Source organism: Trichoderma citrinoviride (genome assembly GCF_003025115.1).
Source record: "Trichoderma citrinoviride strain TUCIM 6016 unplaced genomic scaffold BBK36scaffold_15, whole genome shotgun sequence".
Classification (NCBI taxonomy): domain Eukaryota; kingdom Fungi; phylum Ascomycota; class Sordariomycetes; order Hypocreales; family Hypocreaceae; genus Trichoderma; species Trichoderma citrinoviride.
The window spans coordinates 228,798-246,538 of NW_020194723.1; the positions used below are offsets into that span (position 1 = coordinate 228,798).

General features: G+C 55.7%; 6 protein-coding genes across 6 annotated transcripts; 3 read left to right on the forward strand and 3 right to left on the reverse strand.

Moving 5' to 3' along the window:
• Positions 1-357: 357 nt before the first annotated feature.
• Positions 358-1,404, forward strand: BBK36DRAFT_1128086 (peptidase M22, glycoprotease; the record flags this gene model as incomplete). The annotated part of the gene is made up of 1 exon (XM_024891578.1): positions 358-1,404. The coding sequence occupies one exon, from the start codon at positions 358-360 to the stop codon at positions 1,402-1,404; it is 1,047 nt and encodes a 348-aa protein (XP_024746144.1).
• A 547-nt stretch (positions 1,405-1,951) lies between these two features.
• On the reverse strand, positions 1,952-3,577 carry BBK36DRAFT_1162606 (carbohydrate-binding module family 48 protein; the record flags this gene model as incomplete). Its single annotated transcript, XM_024894458.1, has 4 exons — positions 1,952-1,999; positions 2,078-2,654; positions 2,760-3,213; positions 3,364-3,577. The coding sequence occupies 4 exons, from the start codon at positions 3,575-3,577 to the stop codon at positions 1,952-1,954; spliced, it is 1,293 nt and encodes a 430-aa protein (XP_024746145.1).
• Positions 3,578-5,535: 1,958 nt separating this feature from the next.
• BBK36DRAFT_1144367 (hypothetical protein) lies at positions 5,536-6,343 on the forward strand (the record flags this gene model as incomplete). The annotated part of the gene is made up of 3 exons (XM_024893672.1): positions 5,536-5,763; positions 5,874-5,888; positions 6,029-6,343. The coding sequence occupies 3 exons, from the start codon at positions 5,536-5,538 to the stop codon at positions 6,341-6,343; spliced, it is 558 nt and encodes a 185-aa protein (XP_024746146.1).
• Positions 6,344-6,811: 468 nt separating this feature from the next.
• BBK36DRAFT_1128005 (Pkinase-domain-containing protein) lies at positions 6,812-8,780 on the reverse strand (the record flags this gene model as incomplete). The annotated part of the gene is made up of 7 exons (XM_024891572.1): positions 6,812-7,011; positions 7,183-7,466; positions 7,539-7,730; positions 7,834-8,230; positions 8,313-8,415; positions 8,475-8,556; positions 8,635-8,780. 7 exons carry the CDS (start codon positions 8,778-8,780, stop codon positions 6,812-6,814), a joined length of 1,404 nt encoding a protein of 467 aa, XP_024746147.1.
• Positions 8,781-10,693: 1,913 nt separating this feature from the next.
• BBK36DRAFT_1207355 (asparaginase) lies at positions 10,694-12,445 on the forward strand (the record flags this gene model as incomplete). The annotated part of the gene is made up of 3 exons (XM_024897398.1): positions 10,694-10,880; positions 11,077-11,912; positions 12,023-12,445. The coding sequence occupies 3 exons, from the start codon at positions 10,694-10,696 to the stop codon at positions 12,443-12,445; spliced, it is 1,446 nt and encodes a 481-aa protein (XP_024746148.1).
• Positions 12,446-13,006: 561 nt separating this feature from the next.
• On the reverse strand, positions 13,007-17,203 carry BBK36DRAFT_1172121 (cysteine proteinase; the record flags this gene model as incomplete). The annotated part of the gene is made up of 11 exons (XM_024895684.1): positions 13,007-13,116; positions 13,181-13,310; positions 13,373-13,687; positions 13,756-14,185; positions 14,286-14,392; positions 14,500-15,149; positions 15,204-16,146; positions 16,210-16,669; positions 16,742-16,889; positions 16,972-17,129; positions 17,199-17,203. The coding sequence occupies 11 exons, from the start codon at positions 17,201-17,203 to the stop codon at positions 13,007-13,009; spliced, it is 3,456 nt and encodes a 1,151-aa protein (XP_024746149.1).
• Positions 17,204-17,741: the final 538 nt, after the last annotated feature.

A 17,741-nucleotide genomic window follows, 5' to 3' on the forward strand; every position in this document is an offset into this window, starting at 1 on the left:
ATGTTGGTCAATTAATTAGACTGCTACTACTTCCTGCCAGGGCACAGCGCGATCCAGAGCCGATACCGCGGAAATCACTTACACATCCCCGCTTCACGAAGCGCACAATACTCTGGACGTTGAGCAGTAGCTCACATGTCGCAAAGCTCGGCGCATCGCATATAGACTGCTTGAACCCGTCTCTCGCATCTCTTCGTCTACTTTACAGCACATTCACAACACAGCAGTCTCAAGTCGCCCAGCATGGCCGCCGTTGCCGCTGCCGCCATCCCCTCGCTACTACAACCCTCCACATCTCCCTCGACAACCACAGCCACAACATCAAACACAACAACAACAACAACAGCAACAGCACCCATGCCCTCCAAATCCTCCTGGATCGCCCTCGGGTGCGAGGGCTCCGCCAACAAGCTCGGCATAGGCCTGATCCGGCACACACCCACGTCGACGACGATCCTCTCCAACCTCCGCCACACCTTCATCTCCCCTCCCGGCACGGGCTTCCTGCCCAAGGACACGGCGCTGCACCACCGCACCGAGTTCGTCGCGCTGGCCCGCCGCGCCCTGGCCGAGGCCGGCGTCTCGCCCGCCGACGTCGACTGCGTCTGCTTCACGCAGGGCCCGGGAATGGGCGCGCCCCTGACGAGCGTCGCCATCGGCGCCCGTACCCTCTCCCTGCTCTGGGACCGGCCCCTCGTCGGCGTCAACCACTGCGTCGGCCACATCGAGATGGGCCGCGAGGTGACGGGCGCCGACAACCCCGTCGTGCTCTACGTCAGCGGCGGCAACTCCCAGGTCATCGCCTACGCCGAGCGCCGCTACCGCATCTTTGGCGAGACGCTCGACATCGCCGTCGGCAACTGCCTCGACCGCTTCGCCCGCGTCCTCAGCATCAGCAACGACCCGGCCCCCGGCTACAACATCGAGCAGCTGGCCAAGAAGGGCGTCCGCCTGCTCGACCTGCCCTACGTCGTCAAGGGCATGGACTGCTCCTTCTCGGGCATCCTCGCCAGCGCCGAGGCCCTGGCCGCCCAGCTGCTGCAGCTCGGCCCCGACGCCGCCGGCTTCACCGTCGAGGACCTCTGCTTCTCCCTGCAGGAGACGATATTCGCCATGCTCGTCGAGATCACGGAGCGCGCCATGGCCCACGTCGGCAGCAGCCAGGTGCTCATCGTCGGCGGCGTCGGCTGCAACGAGCGCCTGCAGGACATGATTGCCAGCATGGCCAAGGAGCGCGGCGGCAGCGTCTTCGCCATGGACGAGAGGTTCTGCATCGACAACGGCATCATGATTGCCCACGCGGGGCTGCTGGCGTACAGGACGGGCTTCCGCACGAAGCTCGAGGAGAGCGTGTGTACGCAGCGCTTTAGGACGGACGATGTCTATGTCGAATGGAGAGATTAGGGGGTCCCCTTGGAAGATGGCAACGAAAAGAAAATAGTAAAATAAACCATAAACCCCCAAAACAATAGACAAAAGAAAGACAAGGCGCATATGAGATCTTTTATAGTGGGAAGGCGAAATATCCAAGGGGCCCTGGGTATAAAGAGCAAAATTGCACTATATTGTGTGCTAAACATCCATCCCATACCTACCATATTTGCCCATCTAGGTATCTATCTTGATTCGGTTCATTGCGAACCTCTTGGAGCTTCTACCGCATCCAACTTCCTACATCACTATAACTAGCTCAACATATAACTAGTGACAACTCACACAGTCTGACGTTCCCCCCATCGTCGAGACACAGCCTTAGATCGCGGCGATGGAAGGAACAAAATGCAACAGAATACTACCCCGGTCATTATAAAACGGAGTGTAGAGGGTACTGCAAGAGGGGGGGAAAACAAAAATAAAATAGTACACGTCAACTGTCATTTAGCTGCCATCTTCATTCCCCAACCACATAATCGTTCTTTTGTCCCATTCTTTGTTCGAATGGGGGGCCCATCTAACCCTCGTCTGTGGAGGTAGGCTTGTAGATGATTGTAGTGACATACTATACAGCAGGCAATTGTTAGCACAATTTCTCTCACAAGTATGAATAACCCCATCCTGTCTCCGGGTTTCAGCCCACCTTGTTGTGATATCTAGTCGTTGCTGACACGGCCAAGACATTGTTCTTGATGCTGCTGGTGGCAAGGTGATTCAGGACAGTATGGTTGGGCATGTTCAGGACGCTGTTGTCATCCTTCAAGAGGGTGGCAGCATTGAGGATCGGTTTGCCCAGGAATCCGGGCAGACTCGGCGGCGTCGTCAGCTTTTCAATGGCGGCCACGGCGCTGCGGTAGGCCGGCGACTCCTCGGGCTGGTCAAAGTCGAGCAGGTACTGCGGGATCTCGCTGGTGTAGGCCTCCTGCGGCAAGACGGGCTTGCCCCGGGCCACCTTGGGCTCCTCCTTGGACTGGGCATCGGCGCGAGACCCATCCTTGTTGTCCTTTCCGGCCTCGGCCGCCTTGGCCGCTTCGCCTTCCTTGGCCGCTGCTGAGGCGCCATCGGGGCTGACTTCGATGTAGTTGACCAGGTTGTTGCCAAAGTCGACCGTGGTGGGAAGATCGGGCGAGGTCTGCATGATACCATCGACCAAGAAGCGGATGTGATGGGTCCCGGGCAGAACGTGGACAGTGGCAGCAGAAAGACCAGGCTGGCCCTCGCTATCAAAGGGGCATCATCGCGTTAGCACAAAGTCCAAGACGACGCAGACATTGGACAGCTGCATTGCACAAAGGAGCATGCCCGAAATCATCATGACAACTTACACGGGACGCAGCCGTAGCTTGCGATTCCAGTGGAAAATCGTTCCCGTCACCCAGATCTTTTCACCACCACCCCTCCACTCAATCCTGGTGGCCACGACGGGCCTGGTCTTGTCTACGCGCAGTTCTTCGCCCTCGTCGTCCTCGGCCGTGCCGGCGCTCAGCGCGGAGCTCTTCCTCGTCAAAGCCTCCGACGTCTCGCCGAGGTCGAGATCTGCGAAGCTCTCGTCGGGCCCGAGGATGGGCGACCCAGGCGTGTGCACCTCCTCCTCGATGGGAAGCGGCAGGCGAGGCGGGCGCATCATGTACATGTCCGTCAGGCTACTGTTGGAAAAGTACTGGGACTCGAGATAGGGCTCGCCGAGCGGCGTGTCGTCGTTGCAGAGGAGGCAGCGTTTGCGGCGGCGGCGGCACTGCCGGCGGCAGCGGCGGCCGTCGCTCTTCGGGAGGCTCGGCGCTGGGTAACACGCGCTGCTCGGGAGGTTCGGGCAACGGCACGGGTAGCTCCCGAGGCACCGCGCGGGAGTGTAGGGGCGGCAGGGNGCTTGGGAGGAGCGAGGTCCGGGTCCCGAGGTAGCGGCGGAGGCACGGGTTCGGGTTCTTGGACGGGCGGTGGCGGCAGAGGAGGGAGTCGCCGAGGAGGATTCCGGGGCGGCGGCGGCGCGGGCAGCGTGGACGGGGATGACGTTGCGGGAGCCGTCCCTGCGATGCTGAGGCTGGCGAGGAGAGTCGACCGTGTCTGACTGCTGCTGCTGCTGCTGCTGCGGAGGCGACCCGGGCCCGCCCGCCTTGTTGGCCGACGCCGAATGGTTGTTACCCATGGTTTTGGGACCCGACCAGGGGGTGGCGGCAGGGACGTGGGAAGCGAGCGGGAGGAGAGAAGACAACAAAGTCCCGGGCAGCAGAGAGGATGGGCTGCTAGCGGGAGCAGAGGGGGGTTGCAGAGGCGGCCGGTTGGCGGCTGGCCGTTGCACAGAGGCGCTGGCGAGCAGGGCTGGGGTCAGCGGGGGAGACTCGCGTGACGATGCTTGCGACAACGTGGTTGGACTGCGGGCTGCTGAGAGGATCGAGCGGCGGTGGGGGTGATCTCGATGCGATGCGTGTCAGTCACTGTCTGGTTCGGTCCGCGTCCGAGTTCTGTGTCAGTGTCTGTGTTTGTGCGAGTGAGTCCAGCCTGTGCGGGAGAGATGGCGGTAGGTGATGGAGTAGTAGATGGATGATCTAGATCGGCTCCCCAGGATGATGGATGCTTGGGGGGCCGAGCTTGTCGGTCCCGTGCAGTCGCTTGGCTTGTGGCGAGACCCCGACAGGCGGCAGGACGGGCATGCAGACGATAGATGATAGTACTCGACAGGACCCTTGGGACCCCTTGGACTTGGATCGATCAACGACGCAGCCAGCAGTTCAATCAAGGCAATTCCGCCAATTCCGCCCAGCTGATTCCCAGATCCGGGGCACGCGGGTGGGAATGCCGGGCCTTTTGGCACTGTCAAGGTATGGATGCAAATGCACGACTCGAAGAACTAGCTCTACCGAGCACAGTGCTGCAACTGAACTGTAGCGGCACGGGTTCCTCCCTTCGGGCGTCTGCAGATGCTGCTCGTGGGGGTTCCGTTCACTGCCTTGTCCTCTGTAGATTCTGGGCTGGTCCCTTTGCGCTGTCGTGTCGTCTCGTGGCCGCCCGTCTGCAGGAGACGATCGTGGGTTTGGGCCAGTAGGATCCAAGGCCGTGTCGGAGGGGGTGTTTGGAAGTGGGGGATTTTGGCCCTTTATGTTCTTATCGCAAGTTTGTTGTTCCGCAAGCAAAAAGGATGAGGTAAGGTATCTTTGTACCTGCCATTGAAGCTGGACCACATCCGGGTCCTTGCAGTGACGACATCATGGGCTTTGAAGGAGCAGTACTCCCAACACTTGTTTGCATGCATCTAAGTATGCACCTTTCGATATAAGAAAGAACAAGGTAATTCGTCTTGTTCAGCGCCATTGAGATGGTAGAGGACAAGGTATCCTGCAAGCTCAGAACAGAAGCCTGTCACGAACCACTGCAGCTTAGTAGAGCCTCAAGCCTTGAACTTTCATACCTCAGTGGTCCAAGCAACCGCCACACCTCTCAGTCAGTACTGCCATTAGGTAGTCCCTCGCACACAAGTTAGGTACAATTCTTTAGCCAGGCCAAATAATAGTCCATTCCATGCCGATTTCTTCAATTTGCATCAGGCGACACGCGACTCACTTATGCAGAGCTACTTTTCGAGATAGTGTCTGCAGTTCCTTTGTACTGTCTGAGAGCGTTAGCCGAATCCAAGAACTTAAGCTGCCGCCATCTGTCATCCACCAGACCAAGCATCAGCTCCAATCCAAAAGCAACTCCAACATCCACCTCAGTAGCCGTTCATCATACATCACCATAGACCAGCATTGGAAATGAAAGCAGCCCCTCTTCCACTCCAATCTCAGAACGTCACCTATCCCGTCCCGTCAAAAGAAAGAAGAGCCTCTGTACCTTATGTATCGTAAAGCGTCCACATCCAAAAATCTCCAGGTTAAGCACCCGCCACATTCTACCCCAGCCACACACCCCTCCAAACTTGAAGTGACAACTCCAAAGTACGTACCTCTTCACTGTGCCTGACCATCACCAACCCCCCTTCACATGCCTCATCATACCTCACCACTTGTCTCTCCCTCTCTCATGCCCAAAACAAACCCCCCCATCCTCCTCATACCTCCTTCTCAGAACAAAAAACCACACACACACACATACATACATACAAAGCCAATGGACACGTCCACCATATTCGACTCCCTCCGCCTCATCGGCCGCTACATCGCCCTCCTCGGCCGCCTCCTCACGCTGCCCCTCCGACTGCTCATCTGGAACCCCCTGTCGTACCTCCTGTCGTACCTCTTGAGCGCCCTGCGCATCGTCTTCTTCCCCGTCTTTTACCTCATCGCGTATGTAGCCGGCTGGTTGCGCGGAGTCGTTGACTTGATCACTGCTCTCCAGGTGTGTGTGCTTTTTCATCATGTTCACTCGTTTCGTCGTCAAGATGTGTTAGTGAAATGAATGAGAGCTTGCTTGCTAACCAAACGCCTCTTATCAAACCCGCCAAATAGCCAATATACACATTCGTACGTCTTTCCTCCTCCTCCTCCTCCCCCTTCTTCCATTCCCATCGTCACCTCAAACGAAGCAACAAACGCTTAACCCAAACGTCCAATGTAAGTAAAACCTCAAAACTAACCCAATCCTCACCTGCACACCAAAATAGCTCGCTACCGCCGCCCTCGTCGGAGCCCTGGCCGGCCTCGCCCTCGCCACGTCCTCCACCGTCATCACCTCCTACCTCGGCATGCAAGGAGACATTATTACTAGGAGCAACGTGAACGGCAAAGAAGCTCGCTCTCGCAACCCCCAAGACAAGGATTATCTCTCCTCGTCCAATAACACCCTTGTCAAGGATGACTCGTCTTCCAATGAAGGCGAGTGGTACTGGCCGACGGATCCTTCTCCTTCGAGGCGCCGTCCTGCAACTGGGCTCCTGTCACAGACGATTCTGGAAGAAGAGGACGACTCTGATGCCTGATATCTGCTGGTATTGTTTCATCATTTCACAATAGCTAGTCGTGCACTCATATTGTTTTGGCATTGAAGCGATCTCTTTTCTGCATCAGATTCATTTTTTTATCACGCTGGCTTCATAGACTCAATGCTCTTGTCCTCAGCCCCCGTGATGGTAACCACCACTCCTTTCACTGCCAATGCCAATGGAAGCCAGACACTCGGGCATTAGCGACAAAAATCAGGCTCAGTTTTTTGCATCTCTCCGCGCTGTTTGCCTCCAACGCCATTCCACCTCCTAATCCCTAGAGCGGTAATATCGAAGAAGAAAAAGGAAGAAGAGGAAAAAAAGGCATAATGGCAGAGAAACTATTTTCATGGGATATCATAAAAGTGCAAAATGGCTTGAGCCAAAGCCAGCCACTCCTGACCATATACATTTTGCATATATATGGTTTGTATGTCTATGATGTTGTGAGGTCCTTGGCGAAATTCATCGTCGATACATGTCTCGATCGCGGGTCCTGTCGTGCATGGGCGAGCGGCTTCGACTCCTTGTTCGCCGGTCTCTATCGTATCGTCGGCCGCTGTCCTTGCTAGTTGGGCGTCGTCGATCATCACGAGGCCGGTCATCATCCCTGCGCCGACTTCCGGCCTCTTCCCGGTTGTAGCTCGGAATGTACGTGTCTATATCTGGCCCCCGGCCCGGCCCGCGGCTGCGAGGCGGTCGATCCCGGTCTCGATCATCGTCCCAATTGGGCGGACGGTCCTGGGGAGGTCGCGATGGAGGCCCGCGCTCTCGCCAAGCCGGTCGCCTGTCATCGGGGCCTCTGAAGCGTCCTCCGTTGACACCGCTTCGGCCACTTCCGTAGGCGTCGCTGCTGTTGAAACCGGCGGTTGCTCCGTTCGCATCCGGCCCCAGACCAACTGTTCCTCCCTTGGGAGCAGGGGGGAGGGCCGCCTTGCGGTCGTGAAACTTTCTCCGGTCAAGCTCGTGACTCTCCTCGTAGGTTGGAAGCTGATGTGGCTCCAGTGGCAGGGGCTCTTTCTTGAAGTATGGATGTTGCAATGCATCCACGGCGTTTATCCGCGTCTTCCAATCCAGTTTCAATAGGTCTTTAAGTAAAGAAATTGCCCCGGGACCGTATCTAGAAAGTGAGAAGCAGCATGTTAGCTTATAGTTCACTAGATAGACGAAACGGCGGCAAGGGGCAGCATACTCTCTAAATCGGCTCTGAAGATTGCCTGGTCGTGGTCTAGGGGACAGATGGTCACCCCCGGGCAGGTTCTTCCATCCGGGCATATTCTCATCAGTGGGCGAGCCCATGAGATCCCAGATGAGCTCGAGTTGATGAGCGTCACTCTCGCCCGCAAGGATGGGCTTGCCGAACAGCATTTCTCCGAAAACACAGCTGTAGGGAATTAGCTTCGTTGGTCCCAAGACTATCACGAAGAAGATAGCATGCGAGTAACTGCAGAAAGGAAGAAGATGAGCAAAAGCAGAGATATTCTTACCCAACACCCCAAACATCGATAGCGGTGGTATATTGCCTGAGCTGCAGCAGAAGCTCGGGGGGTCGATACCACCTTGTTACCACCAAGCCAGTGTAGTCTCGTCGGCCTTCTCCCACAGGATGGCCAGCCCTGGGTGTTGGCCCATCGTAGTGACGAGCCAGGCCAAAATCAGCAATCTGAAGGATGCCCTTGTTGTTGATGAGAAGGTTGGCGGCCTTCATATCTCGATGCAGGACGTGGTTTTCGTGAAGGTAGCGCAGACCCTGCAGAAGCTGGAGCATGTAGCACTTGATCTGAGCCTCCTTGAAGTGTACGGAGGGGTTATCGAGGAGGCCCGAAAGGTCGTGATCCATGTACGGCGTCACCATGTACATGATGGGTTTCTTGCGCTTGTCGGCTGCGCATGACTCGGTCAGTCTTGGAGTCTAAGGCTGCGAGATGGGCTGGAAGGACAAAAGAAGCAATCAGGGAGCACTCACTCTGTCTCGTGGGGTGCTCTACAGCCATGTCTTCAAGTCTCAAAATGTTGGGATGTGATAGCAGCTTGAGAAGCTTGATTTCTCGCAGGGCGGTGATGGGAAACTGAGGCCAGTCAGTCAGAAGAAAGACGAATGTCGTCGGTTCGTGGTGGCGCCACCTACGCCGTCTTTTTCGTGATGCATGATAATCTTCTTCAAGGCGACGAGAGCGCCCGTCTTGCGTGATCGAGCGCGATGGACCTCACTGCAGTAGAATTGTTGGGGTTAGCCTCCATTGCTGGTCATTGCCGTTGCTACGCGAGGGACAAGGAGCCTGCCGTACCCAAAGGTACCCTCGCCCAGTTTGCCTTGTAACTCATAGTCGGAGATGCGCGAGCAGCCTTGGAAGCTGGACTTTGGCCTGGCATGGTTCAGGGCAAAGGTTCGCGGCGAGGTGCCGCCGGGGGTGGTCTCGGGTGGCCGATCCATGACGCGCGCCGGGTTCGTCGAGTCGAGTTGGTGACGGCCTCGGATCGCGGAATCAAAGACAGGCGGACCAAGGCGTCGACGATGGCTGACGAGGGCGGAAAATGAAGAAGCGACTCCTGCTTTGCGTGGACGAGGCGCGTTTTATGAGAGAGTCGTGGTGTGATGGGCGCGCATTGTTCTCCTCCTGGGTCTGTCGAACCCCCGCAAGAGCGCTGTTGAGGAAGCGGATGGCGAACTGACGATGGTGGCTCAAAGAGGTCTCAGCAGCGGCAAAGTCGGGCGAGTTGCTTGATGATGCTCTCGCTATCTATAGGGGTAGCGATGGTGACAAGCAGAATGAAGAGAGGAGAGAGGAGAGGAGCGAAGAATTGTTGAGAACAGCTGGAAGTTGAAGGAAAGGAAAAAAAGAAGGTTTCCATGTACCGAGTCGGCGCTGAGCACACAGTCAAGAGATGGCGTTGCGAGGGTTTGCGCTTATCCCAATCGGATGGGAGAGAGGGCCGGCGGTGGAGCTGTACCTGGATTGTACATTGGCCGCCGGCATGTGGCTGCGGGACGCTGCAGTGCCTGGGCTGTACTGCGTTGACAGTTGAGCGAGTTCTCGGAGGTGCCCAAGCCAAGGTACTTGTCGGAGCACAGTTCGACCCTTTGTCTTGCATTGTGTGTCTGATTTGATAAACAGCCACGACACAATTGATGCACAAAAATTGTGAGACTGGACAAGAGAGGCAAATAGAAACAAAAGATGATGACGGTTCTGCCTCGATCGAAGTGGTGAATCTGCGAATCGTCTTTGTCTCCTTTGGGGCCAACACAGGTTTCTGGTCTTAGTGCCTAGGTAGGTACCTTTTGGTAGAGTGACGTATGCTCGACCTTTCAAGCTCTACAGCTGCTCAGCATGTACTTCCGGGTTGTACCGATGCATGCATCTTGCTGCACCCTTGCCGAGTCTCGGATGCTACTGTGTGTTGTGTCTTCGTATCAAAACGTCTGCATCTGCCGGTACCTCGCTGGACAAGCATAGAAACTACAAGTCTGCAGTACCTGGTCAGGATCACCATTCCGGATCTCGATTGGGGACAGTATCAACTGCGCAAGACTACTAGTAATACGGAACGGAGCCGAAGCCGCTCCTACGCAAACAAGCCCAGCCCGTCTGCGTTAGCAGCAGCAAGTAGGTAGTTGTAGTATTACAGACGTTAAGGTAGTACTACCTGATTCTTATCCAACAAGACGGCCCTTGTTCTGCAGGTCATGGCCCATCATCGCCTACAATGACCACCTGTTATAACTCACCTCACACAGCTTGTTAACAACATAGTCCCCCGAACCATTATACACACTCTCATCCGTGTTCCATGACAGCTTCATTCGTCCTGGCTCGCCAATAAGCAACCCCCCCAGCCAGCCAACAGCCCCCAAGTCACAAGAAATTCTCACCTCCTCCGATTTCGAGATTCCATTACCCCTTCGTATCCACTCCCCGGCCGCCTCTAATAGACTTTTTTTACACAACAAGCACAGATAGCTGCAGCATGTGCAATGCCCTCCCCCCGGCCTTTTCTCTTCCTTTCTTTTCCTCATCCTTTTCCTTTTTCTCGCTGTCCGCATGACGAGACTTCTCGTAATAGATACTCTACGAAGCGCCCTGGTTGGAAGGACTGTCGGAACGCCTCTAGTCCAGCCCTGTCATAACTCAACTCTCCTTATCTGGGGTATAAGTACGCCGCGAGGTACCTCACATTGATAAGAAGCCGGACGACCAGCTCGTTCAACCTCCTTCCTGTGCGACCTCATTACGATTTCTTTTTCTAACCAATTGAAGAATCCCCCATCGCCATCGTCCTTCATCTTCTTGTCAAACCCATTCATTCTTCATCTTCAAGCAAGTCCCAAACCTGCATCGCCGGACAATGTCGCCCGCCATCACCAACTCGCCTCCCCTCAACGCCGGCCTGCCCGAGTCCCGGGTCCTCATCATCGGCACCGGAGGCACGATATGCATGCAGGAAGGGCCCGACGGCCTTGCGCCCAGCGAGGGATTCCTCGAGAGCGCCATGGCGCCCAGGACGACGTTTAATGACTTTTCAGAGCCCAGTGGTGAGTTTGACATTGTTGGTTGCCGTTTGGGTGTATCAGTTCAAGTCAAGAGAGGATGAGAGTCAGCTCTCTCTTATAAGGATCCAAGCATGACTGATCTGCGACTCACTCACTCCGTCATGCATTTGCATCCCACGTAAACTTGAGAGAGTTCTCATTCAAAGAAGAAGAAAAAAAGCTAACATCTCATCTCAAGTCAAACTTCAAGCCTGCCGCAGCGGCGAGATGGTCCAGCTCGACAGCCTACGCACCCCCCCGACGGCCTACAAGCGCCACGTCCGCTACTCCGTCCTCGAGTTCAACCCCCTGCTCGACTCGAGCAGCATCTCCGCCGCCGACTGGGCCAACATGGCCACGGCCATCAAGGACAACTACCACCTCTTCGACGGCTTCGTCATCCTCCACGGCACCGACTCCCTCGCCTACACGGCTTCGGCCCTGTCCTTCATGCTCGCCAACCTCGGCAAGCCCGTCATCCTCACCGGCTCCCAGGCGCCCATCTTCGCCCTCCAGTCCGACGCCGTCGACAACCTGCTCGGCTCCCTCATCATCGCCGGCACCTTCGTCATCCCCGAGGTCTGCCTCTTCTTCCGCGACACCCTCTACCGCGGCAACCGCACCACAAAGGTCTCCGCCGCCTCCTTCGACGCCTTCGCCAGCCCAAACTGCGAGCCCCTCGCCAGGGTCAACGGCCTCGGCGTAAACGTCAACTGGCACCTCGTCCTGCGGCCCACCACCATCGCCGGCTTCGACGTCTTCAAGCACCTCGACACCACCCACGTCGCCTGCCTGCGCGTCTTCCCCGGCATCAAGCCCGAGATGGTCGACGCCGTCCTCCACCTGCCCGACCTCCGCGGCCTCATCCTCGAGACCTTCGGCATGGGCAACGTCCCCGGCGGCGTCGGCGGCCGCCTCACAGACGTCATCCGCTCCGCCGTCGACCGCGGCATCATCGTCGTAAACGTCAGCCAGTGCGTCAACGGCTTCGTCTCCCCCGTCTACGCCCCCGGCACCCAGCTCGGCCGCGTCGGCGTCATCTTCGGCCTCGACCTCACCGCCGAGGCCGCCCTCGCGAAGCTCTCCCACCTCCTCGCCCTGCCGGGTCTCTCCCAAAAGGCTTCTCCCGCTCCCTGCGCGGCGAGATGACCGAGATCGCCCACCCAAGCTTCTCCCACCCCACCCCGCCCCTCGACGCCGCCGCCCGCCTCACCCCCGTCGAGTCCGCCTTCGCCGCCCTCGGCTACGCCATCCAGAACGGCGAGATTGACGTCGTCAAGCAGCTGCTCGAGGGCGAGGGCAGCCAGCTCCTCAAGAGCGCTGACTACGCCGGCAACACCGCTGTCCACCTCGCTGCCGTCACGGGCAACACCGAGATCATGCTCGAGTTGCTCAAGCGCGGCGCCAGCGTCCACGAGCGCAACAGGGCCGACAACTCGCCCCTCTTCCTGGCCACGCTCTCGGGTAAAGAAGATTGCGCTCAACTTCTCAAGACGGCTGGCGCACATCTCTCCGTCGAGGAGATTGAGAGGGGACCTCTGGCCAAATATCGCCAAGAAAAGTCATAATCTGCGGATGCAATGTGAAATATAAACAGAAGGGATGCTTTGTGAAATGGTTTCGTTAGAATCGAGTTTTTCAAGAAGGCAAAAGAGAAAGAGATTGTGAGGGCACCAAGGCGTCGTGAAGCAGTCACCTTGGATGGCCACTGCAAACAATCACGAGGCGTTAGCAACAGGCTTGGATTATTTGCTTGGTAATAATACAATATTTGTGATACAGACTTGAGAACAAACATGTAGCCATCATCAGAGCCAATGCTGGAGACCACTTCGATCCAATATGCTCATTGTATTGATATTGTATCAGAACAAATCTCATCCACCCTTCGCCGGCATTTCATGCGTCGCCACATGCATGCTTTGAGACGATGAAGCAAAAAAAGGGGGCCAAAAAAAGTACAAGCAATAAGAAGCACCCACTGCCTCATGGCAAGGACACAAACCACGTTGGTATGATGGATGGGTATAAAGCAAGATATACCAAAGACTCCTGGAGCCAGTTACCAAGTCTTTTCGACGTCGCTGCGAGTTGTATCGTCGACACGGGCTCAGCTCGTACACCGTCGCCTAACGAAGGAAAAGATCCCCAACGCCGTTCCTCAGCGATCTCGTTCTATCTGGGTGGTCAAAACCAAGGTAGTCATCTTCAGAGGAGGCTATGTTCCATAACTCGTCGTCTACATCGTAGGCCGTGGTCAGTACAGAGGCATGCTTGCCGACATGTGGAAGCGGGGGACTCACCATCATTCAGATATTGTGGTTTCGAGTAGTTTGCCCTCCTTGCAATAGCGAACTTGATCTTTTCGAAGCTCTTGCCCTTGATACCTGTCCTCTTCTCAAGCCTCTTCTTCGTGTCGGCAAATTTCTCGCCCTGGATAATGCGTTAGTGATCATGTATACAGCGTAACGGACAACTACCTCAAATGTACTCACCTCCACGAGAAGGAACTTGAACGGAACGCCGTGGACTCTGTTGACTTCATTCTGGAAGTGGAAGACGTGAATGAAGTTGTTCTCATCGGCCGCCTTCTCTTCTTCCGGAATTCGCTCGGCAAAGATCTGGGTATACTCGTTGAGGTTCATGACAGGCTGGTCACGAGCTGGTTCCCGATAGAATCTGTTAGAACTCGTTTCGTAGACCCGTATCCGTCCGCCTTCGGCCTCGTCTGGAATCTTGGCCTTCTTGACCAATGCTTGTATCAAGTCCTCTATGGTCCCAGTCTTCGATACCAGCAAGTCGAATTGTTCCTTGAGTGTAACGAACGTTAGTATGGCTGAAACCTGTGATCATGAGCCGGATACTGTCCAACACGTACCTCTTTTGTGATACCCTCGCTCAACCATGTGACTTTGATATTCTTCTTGGTATCAAGCTCAGCCAAGCTCATCTCCAGCACCTCAAAGTAGAAAGCATCGTTCCTCTGCGTCGCATTCAGCGTATTGGAGCCCATGGGACTCAAGATCTGTCGCAGTGTGGGATTTGTGCCCCGTCTTACGGGAGTCTTGGGGTTATTCGTGCTTGCATTAACCGTCCATAACCGGATATGTGTTGAGGGAGCTTGAAGGTGAGCGCCAACGCGCTCAACCAAGACGTCGTAGGTGATCTTTGAGTTGAGGACAAGCTCGAATGGGGGGTATTGTGCGGGGTCGGATCTGGTAGGGTGAGCGTGAAACTTGATGGTTCGCTTATGTTCAAGGAAGTCATAGTATTCACGAGCATCCTCGACGCGGTCCGACCATTTGTTTCTGAGCGAAGGTTAGTCACCGTGAAAGAAAGAGTTGCGTGCCTGCGCGCCTGCCGGCCTGCAGGCATGCGTCAGTGAAGATGGAACGAAGAGTAACATACGCTTCTTGGGATGCCTTGTCTGCAACGCGCCCATTCTCCGCCTTCTTGTCGGATGTGCGTTGGAAGCAAATGATATCACCATCTTGAAGCTCGGCAGCTTTGAGAGTCTGCTTTCCCTTCAAGGGCTCGATCATGGTCGGTTTGATTTCCTAAACGGTGATCGTGTCAGCTTGTTCAGAGTTGAAGACAAGGCACGTATCGAGTCTTCTCGTACCTCCCACATTAGCAATTTCTCGTCGGAAGAGAGCTTGTCGCCCCAGCCCATCTTCTGAAGAATCATGGGAACCAGCTCGTCGACCTTCTTCTCTTTGCTAATGTAAATATGGCCCACGCCTTCCAGAGTTTGCTTTTCCACGTCGAAGTGCTTCAATAGCAAGAGTATGGTGTCGTTCTTTACGACGACGCCATTTGGCTGGCTTTGATATGATGGCCAGACTGGCTCGCCATTTTCGTTGACCTCGTTGGCGACTTCTGCCCAAACGCGCAAGCTTGTGTCTCTGTGTGCGGCGGAACGAGAAAAGATCTCTTCGACAGTTGGCCTGAGGTCCATGATTGGCTGATCCGGTCGAATTGTCTTGTTTTGGCGATTCACCATCAGCCATAACCTGACGCGAGAAGGATCCTGGCCCATGTCGGAAGCTACCTGGGCGACAAACTCGTGCATGGGCGTAGCTCGACGAATGCGATACAGCTTGGGGGCAGCGGGATCAACTTCGGGGTTGGCATCAAAGACACAAAGGTCGGTGCCTCCGTACTTGGCAAACGTTTCATTGGTGATCACCTTGGCCATCATGTACAGATGCGCTTCCTTTTGTTCGCGTCGACGAGCCTCTCTCAGAGCATTTTCCTCCTCAAAGCGTTCCCCTACATCTGTTAGCTACGCTGGGGATGTGAGAATGAGAGAGTACCACAACTTACGGAGGAGTGCTGGGGTGTCTTCCTTGGTAACTGGGCAGAGGACTTTGTCAAGGCGGGATTGACGAATGTACACCAACATGTAAGCACTGTTCTGGCGCATGATAGGGGCCTTCTTTTGGAGAGGTGCCCTGGGATAGCCGTGAGGGGGTCGATATTCTCCGCCGAAATTCTCTTCCAAGACCTCTCTGAGAGTGGCCTTTGTGACCTTGTCGTCATCGTATTTATAAAACCAGCCGTCCTTTGATGGCTTAATAAACGCATAGTAGTGTCCGGCATTCAGGTCGCCACTGTGGACAAGGACTCCGTGCAGCTGGTAGATCCAAGGCTCTGAGCGGTCGGCCTCTTCCATGAGGTAGGGGGAGGCATCAAAGACTTCGGGAAACTCGTAGCGGTCATTGATCTTCATCATCATGTCTCTCTGGATGTCGTATTCGAAACGCTTGAGCTGGAGGTTCAACACGTCGGGGAAACTGCAGAAAATGACGCCCTTGTTGGCGTCTTGCAATTTGTACTCGTCGCCGGCAAAATACTGGTTTTCTCCGTCCATTTTCTCGACTTGGATATAATCCTGGAAGCTTTCCAAGAGGTTCTTGTTTCCGCTGACATTGAGCTGAATGTCCCAGAAATCCTCAATGCGCTTCGATTCGTAGGGCACATTGATGCATGAGATGTAGGTTTTGATCTTGCCACTGAAGAGCTCCGGGAGTACATTTTCGGCCTTTGTGCCCTTCATTTTCTCTTCCATGCGCTCCATGAGTTTTCGTGACAGCTCCTGCACGTCTTGCTGCTCGAAGATGTGTCTCGTCTCCCAGCCAAAGGATTTTGTCAATTCATTCGTGCCAACAGCCTGCTCGGACGTCTGCAGTTGGTAGAAAAGACGCTGTAGAGCGTAGGCAGAGTTTTGCATATTCTCTTCATTCTCGGTTGGGATTTCGTAGATGGCCTATGCAAGGTCAGTGACTAAAGGCAAACGGGGTGAACGAGTTGCATGTAAGGCAGAACCGACCTTTCTGAAAGCGTTTGTGAAATATAGCGACTGGAGGAGGGAGTTGAGGTAGCACGTGGCGCCCTGGTTCTTGAGGCCAACGTAGCCCGTTTCTTTCTTGGAGTCGTAGTTGGTGAAGTTGTGCCAGAGCACACCAGTCTCATCCTCAACGAAGCGGACGTAAGCGGTAATGTTGGCGGTGTCGTTCTCGACCAGCGGGCGGCTGTCTCCTTCCCAAGGCACGTTGAACATCCTCCTGATCTCGACGAAGCGGGTAAATCCCCAGTCGCCCTCTTCCTTAGTGAAGCGGTGATGCGCGGCATGGTTGACGTATAGGCTGGGGTCATTAGGGTTCCAAAGTACCAAGCCAAACTGCACGCAGCAACTCCAATTCTCGGGAATCGCATCGGGCTCGAACCCATGCTCCAAGTAAATCGAGCACTGATCAGTATTGTTTCCGTGGGGGAACAGGAGGATGCGCCTGCAAGTAATGATCGCGTTAGCTCGAGACTGTGGATGAAGGCAAGGACACCATCAGTCGCAAGGAACCAACCATGGATAGCCACCAGCGTGAAATATGGGGCCATGTTCTCGTTTGCCAAGGCTTCGCCAGTTCTCAACTGTCCATGTATGGTGGGCGTCTTCGAGGATCTTGGGTTCGTCAAGCAGCGGTGGGAGAACGATCTCCCTCATGGCTTCGTCTGTAACATGCCAGGAGATGAATCAGCGCAATCGCTCTAGTGTAACGGGGTTGATGTTATTTCGGCGGGGGAGATCACGCACAGTCGTTAGCCAGAGGCAGATCTTGTAGCTGATCCGCCTCCTGCTCGGGTCCGCCCTCGGGACTGATCATGGTCACTGAATCTTTATCCGGGGCGTTGGGGACACCGACATAGTCGTCGGTGTCGACCACCATCTCGTTGGGGGAGGGAACGTTGTAGCTCTGCGTGCGGGTGTCATTAGCTCGGGGTCGATACGGCAGCCCAGGCTGGTGGGCTTCGTCCTCTGACTGCATGGTGCTGGTAGACGAAGTCAAGTGAGATGGATTGGAAGTGAGGGGCCCAAGGAAAGCAGAAAGGCGAGATCGTCGAGCATGGACGTCACCGGATGCTGATGACGACGCCCCGGAGCGATCGGAGAGCGTGGAGAGCTCGACGGGCTGCGGCTCTTGAACCGCTGCGACCTGATGCCCACGCAGCGCCGGGGAGGAAGTCGACGTTGCTGAAGCGCAGGTGGTGGTGCACGGCAATGGCTTTGAGGGCCGGCTGCAAGAGCTGTTCCAGGGCTAGAAACGATGCGGAAGAGGGCAGGGAATGGGGGGGAGTGTAGAATGGACGGGCGAGAAAGAGCGCCAGAGCAGAAGCCAGAGCCAGAGCAGATCTAGGCCAGTGCCAGAGGCGGGGCAGAAGCCGGGGAGACGTGAAGTTGTGGTGAAGATGCAGAAGATACGGCGATGATGATGATCGATGACGATGACGATGATGACGGCGGGACTCGTGCAACGCAGTTCAATTGCCGGCCAGCTGACGCAGAGGCAGAGGCAGATGCAGATG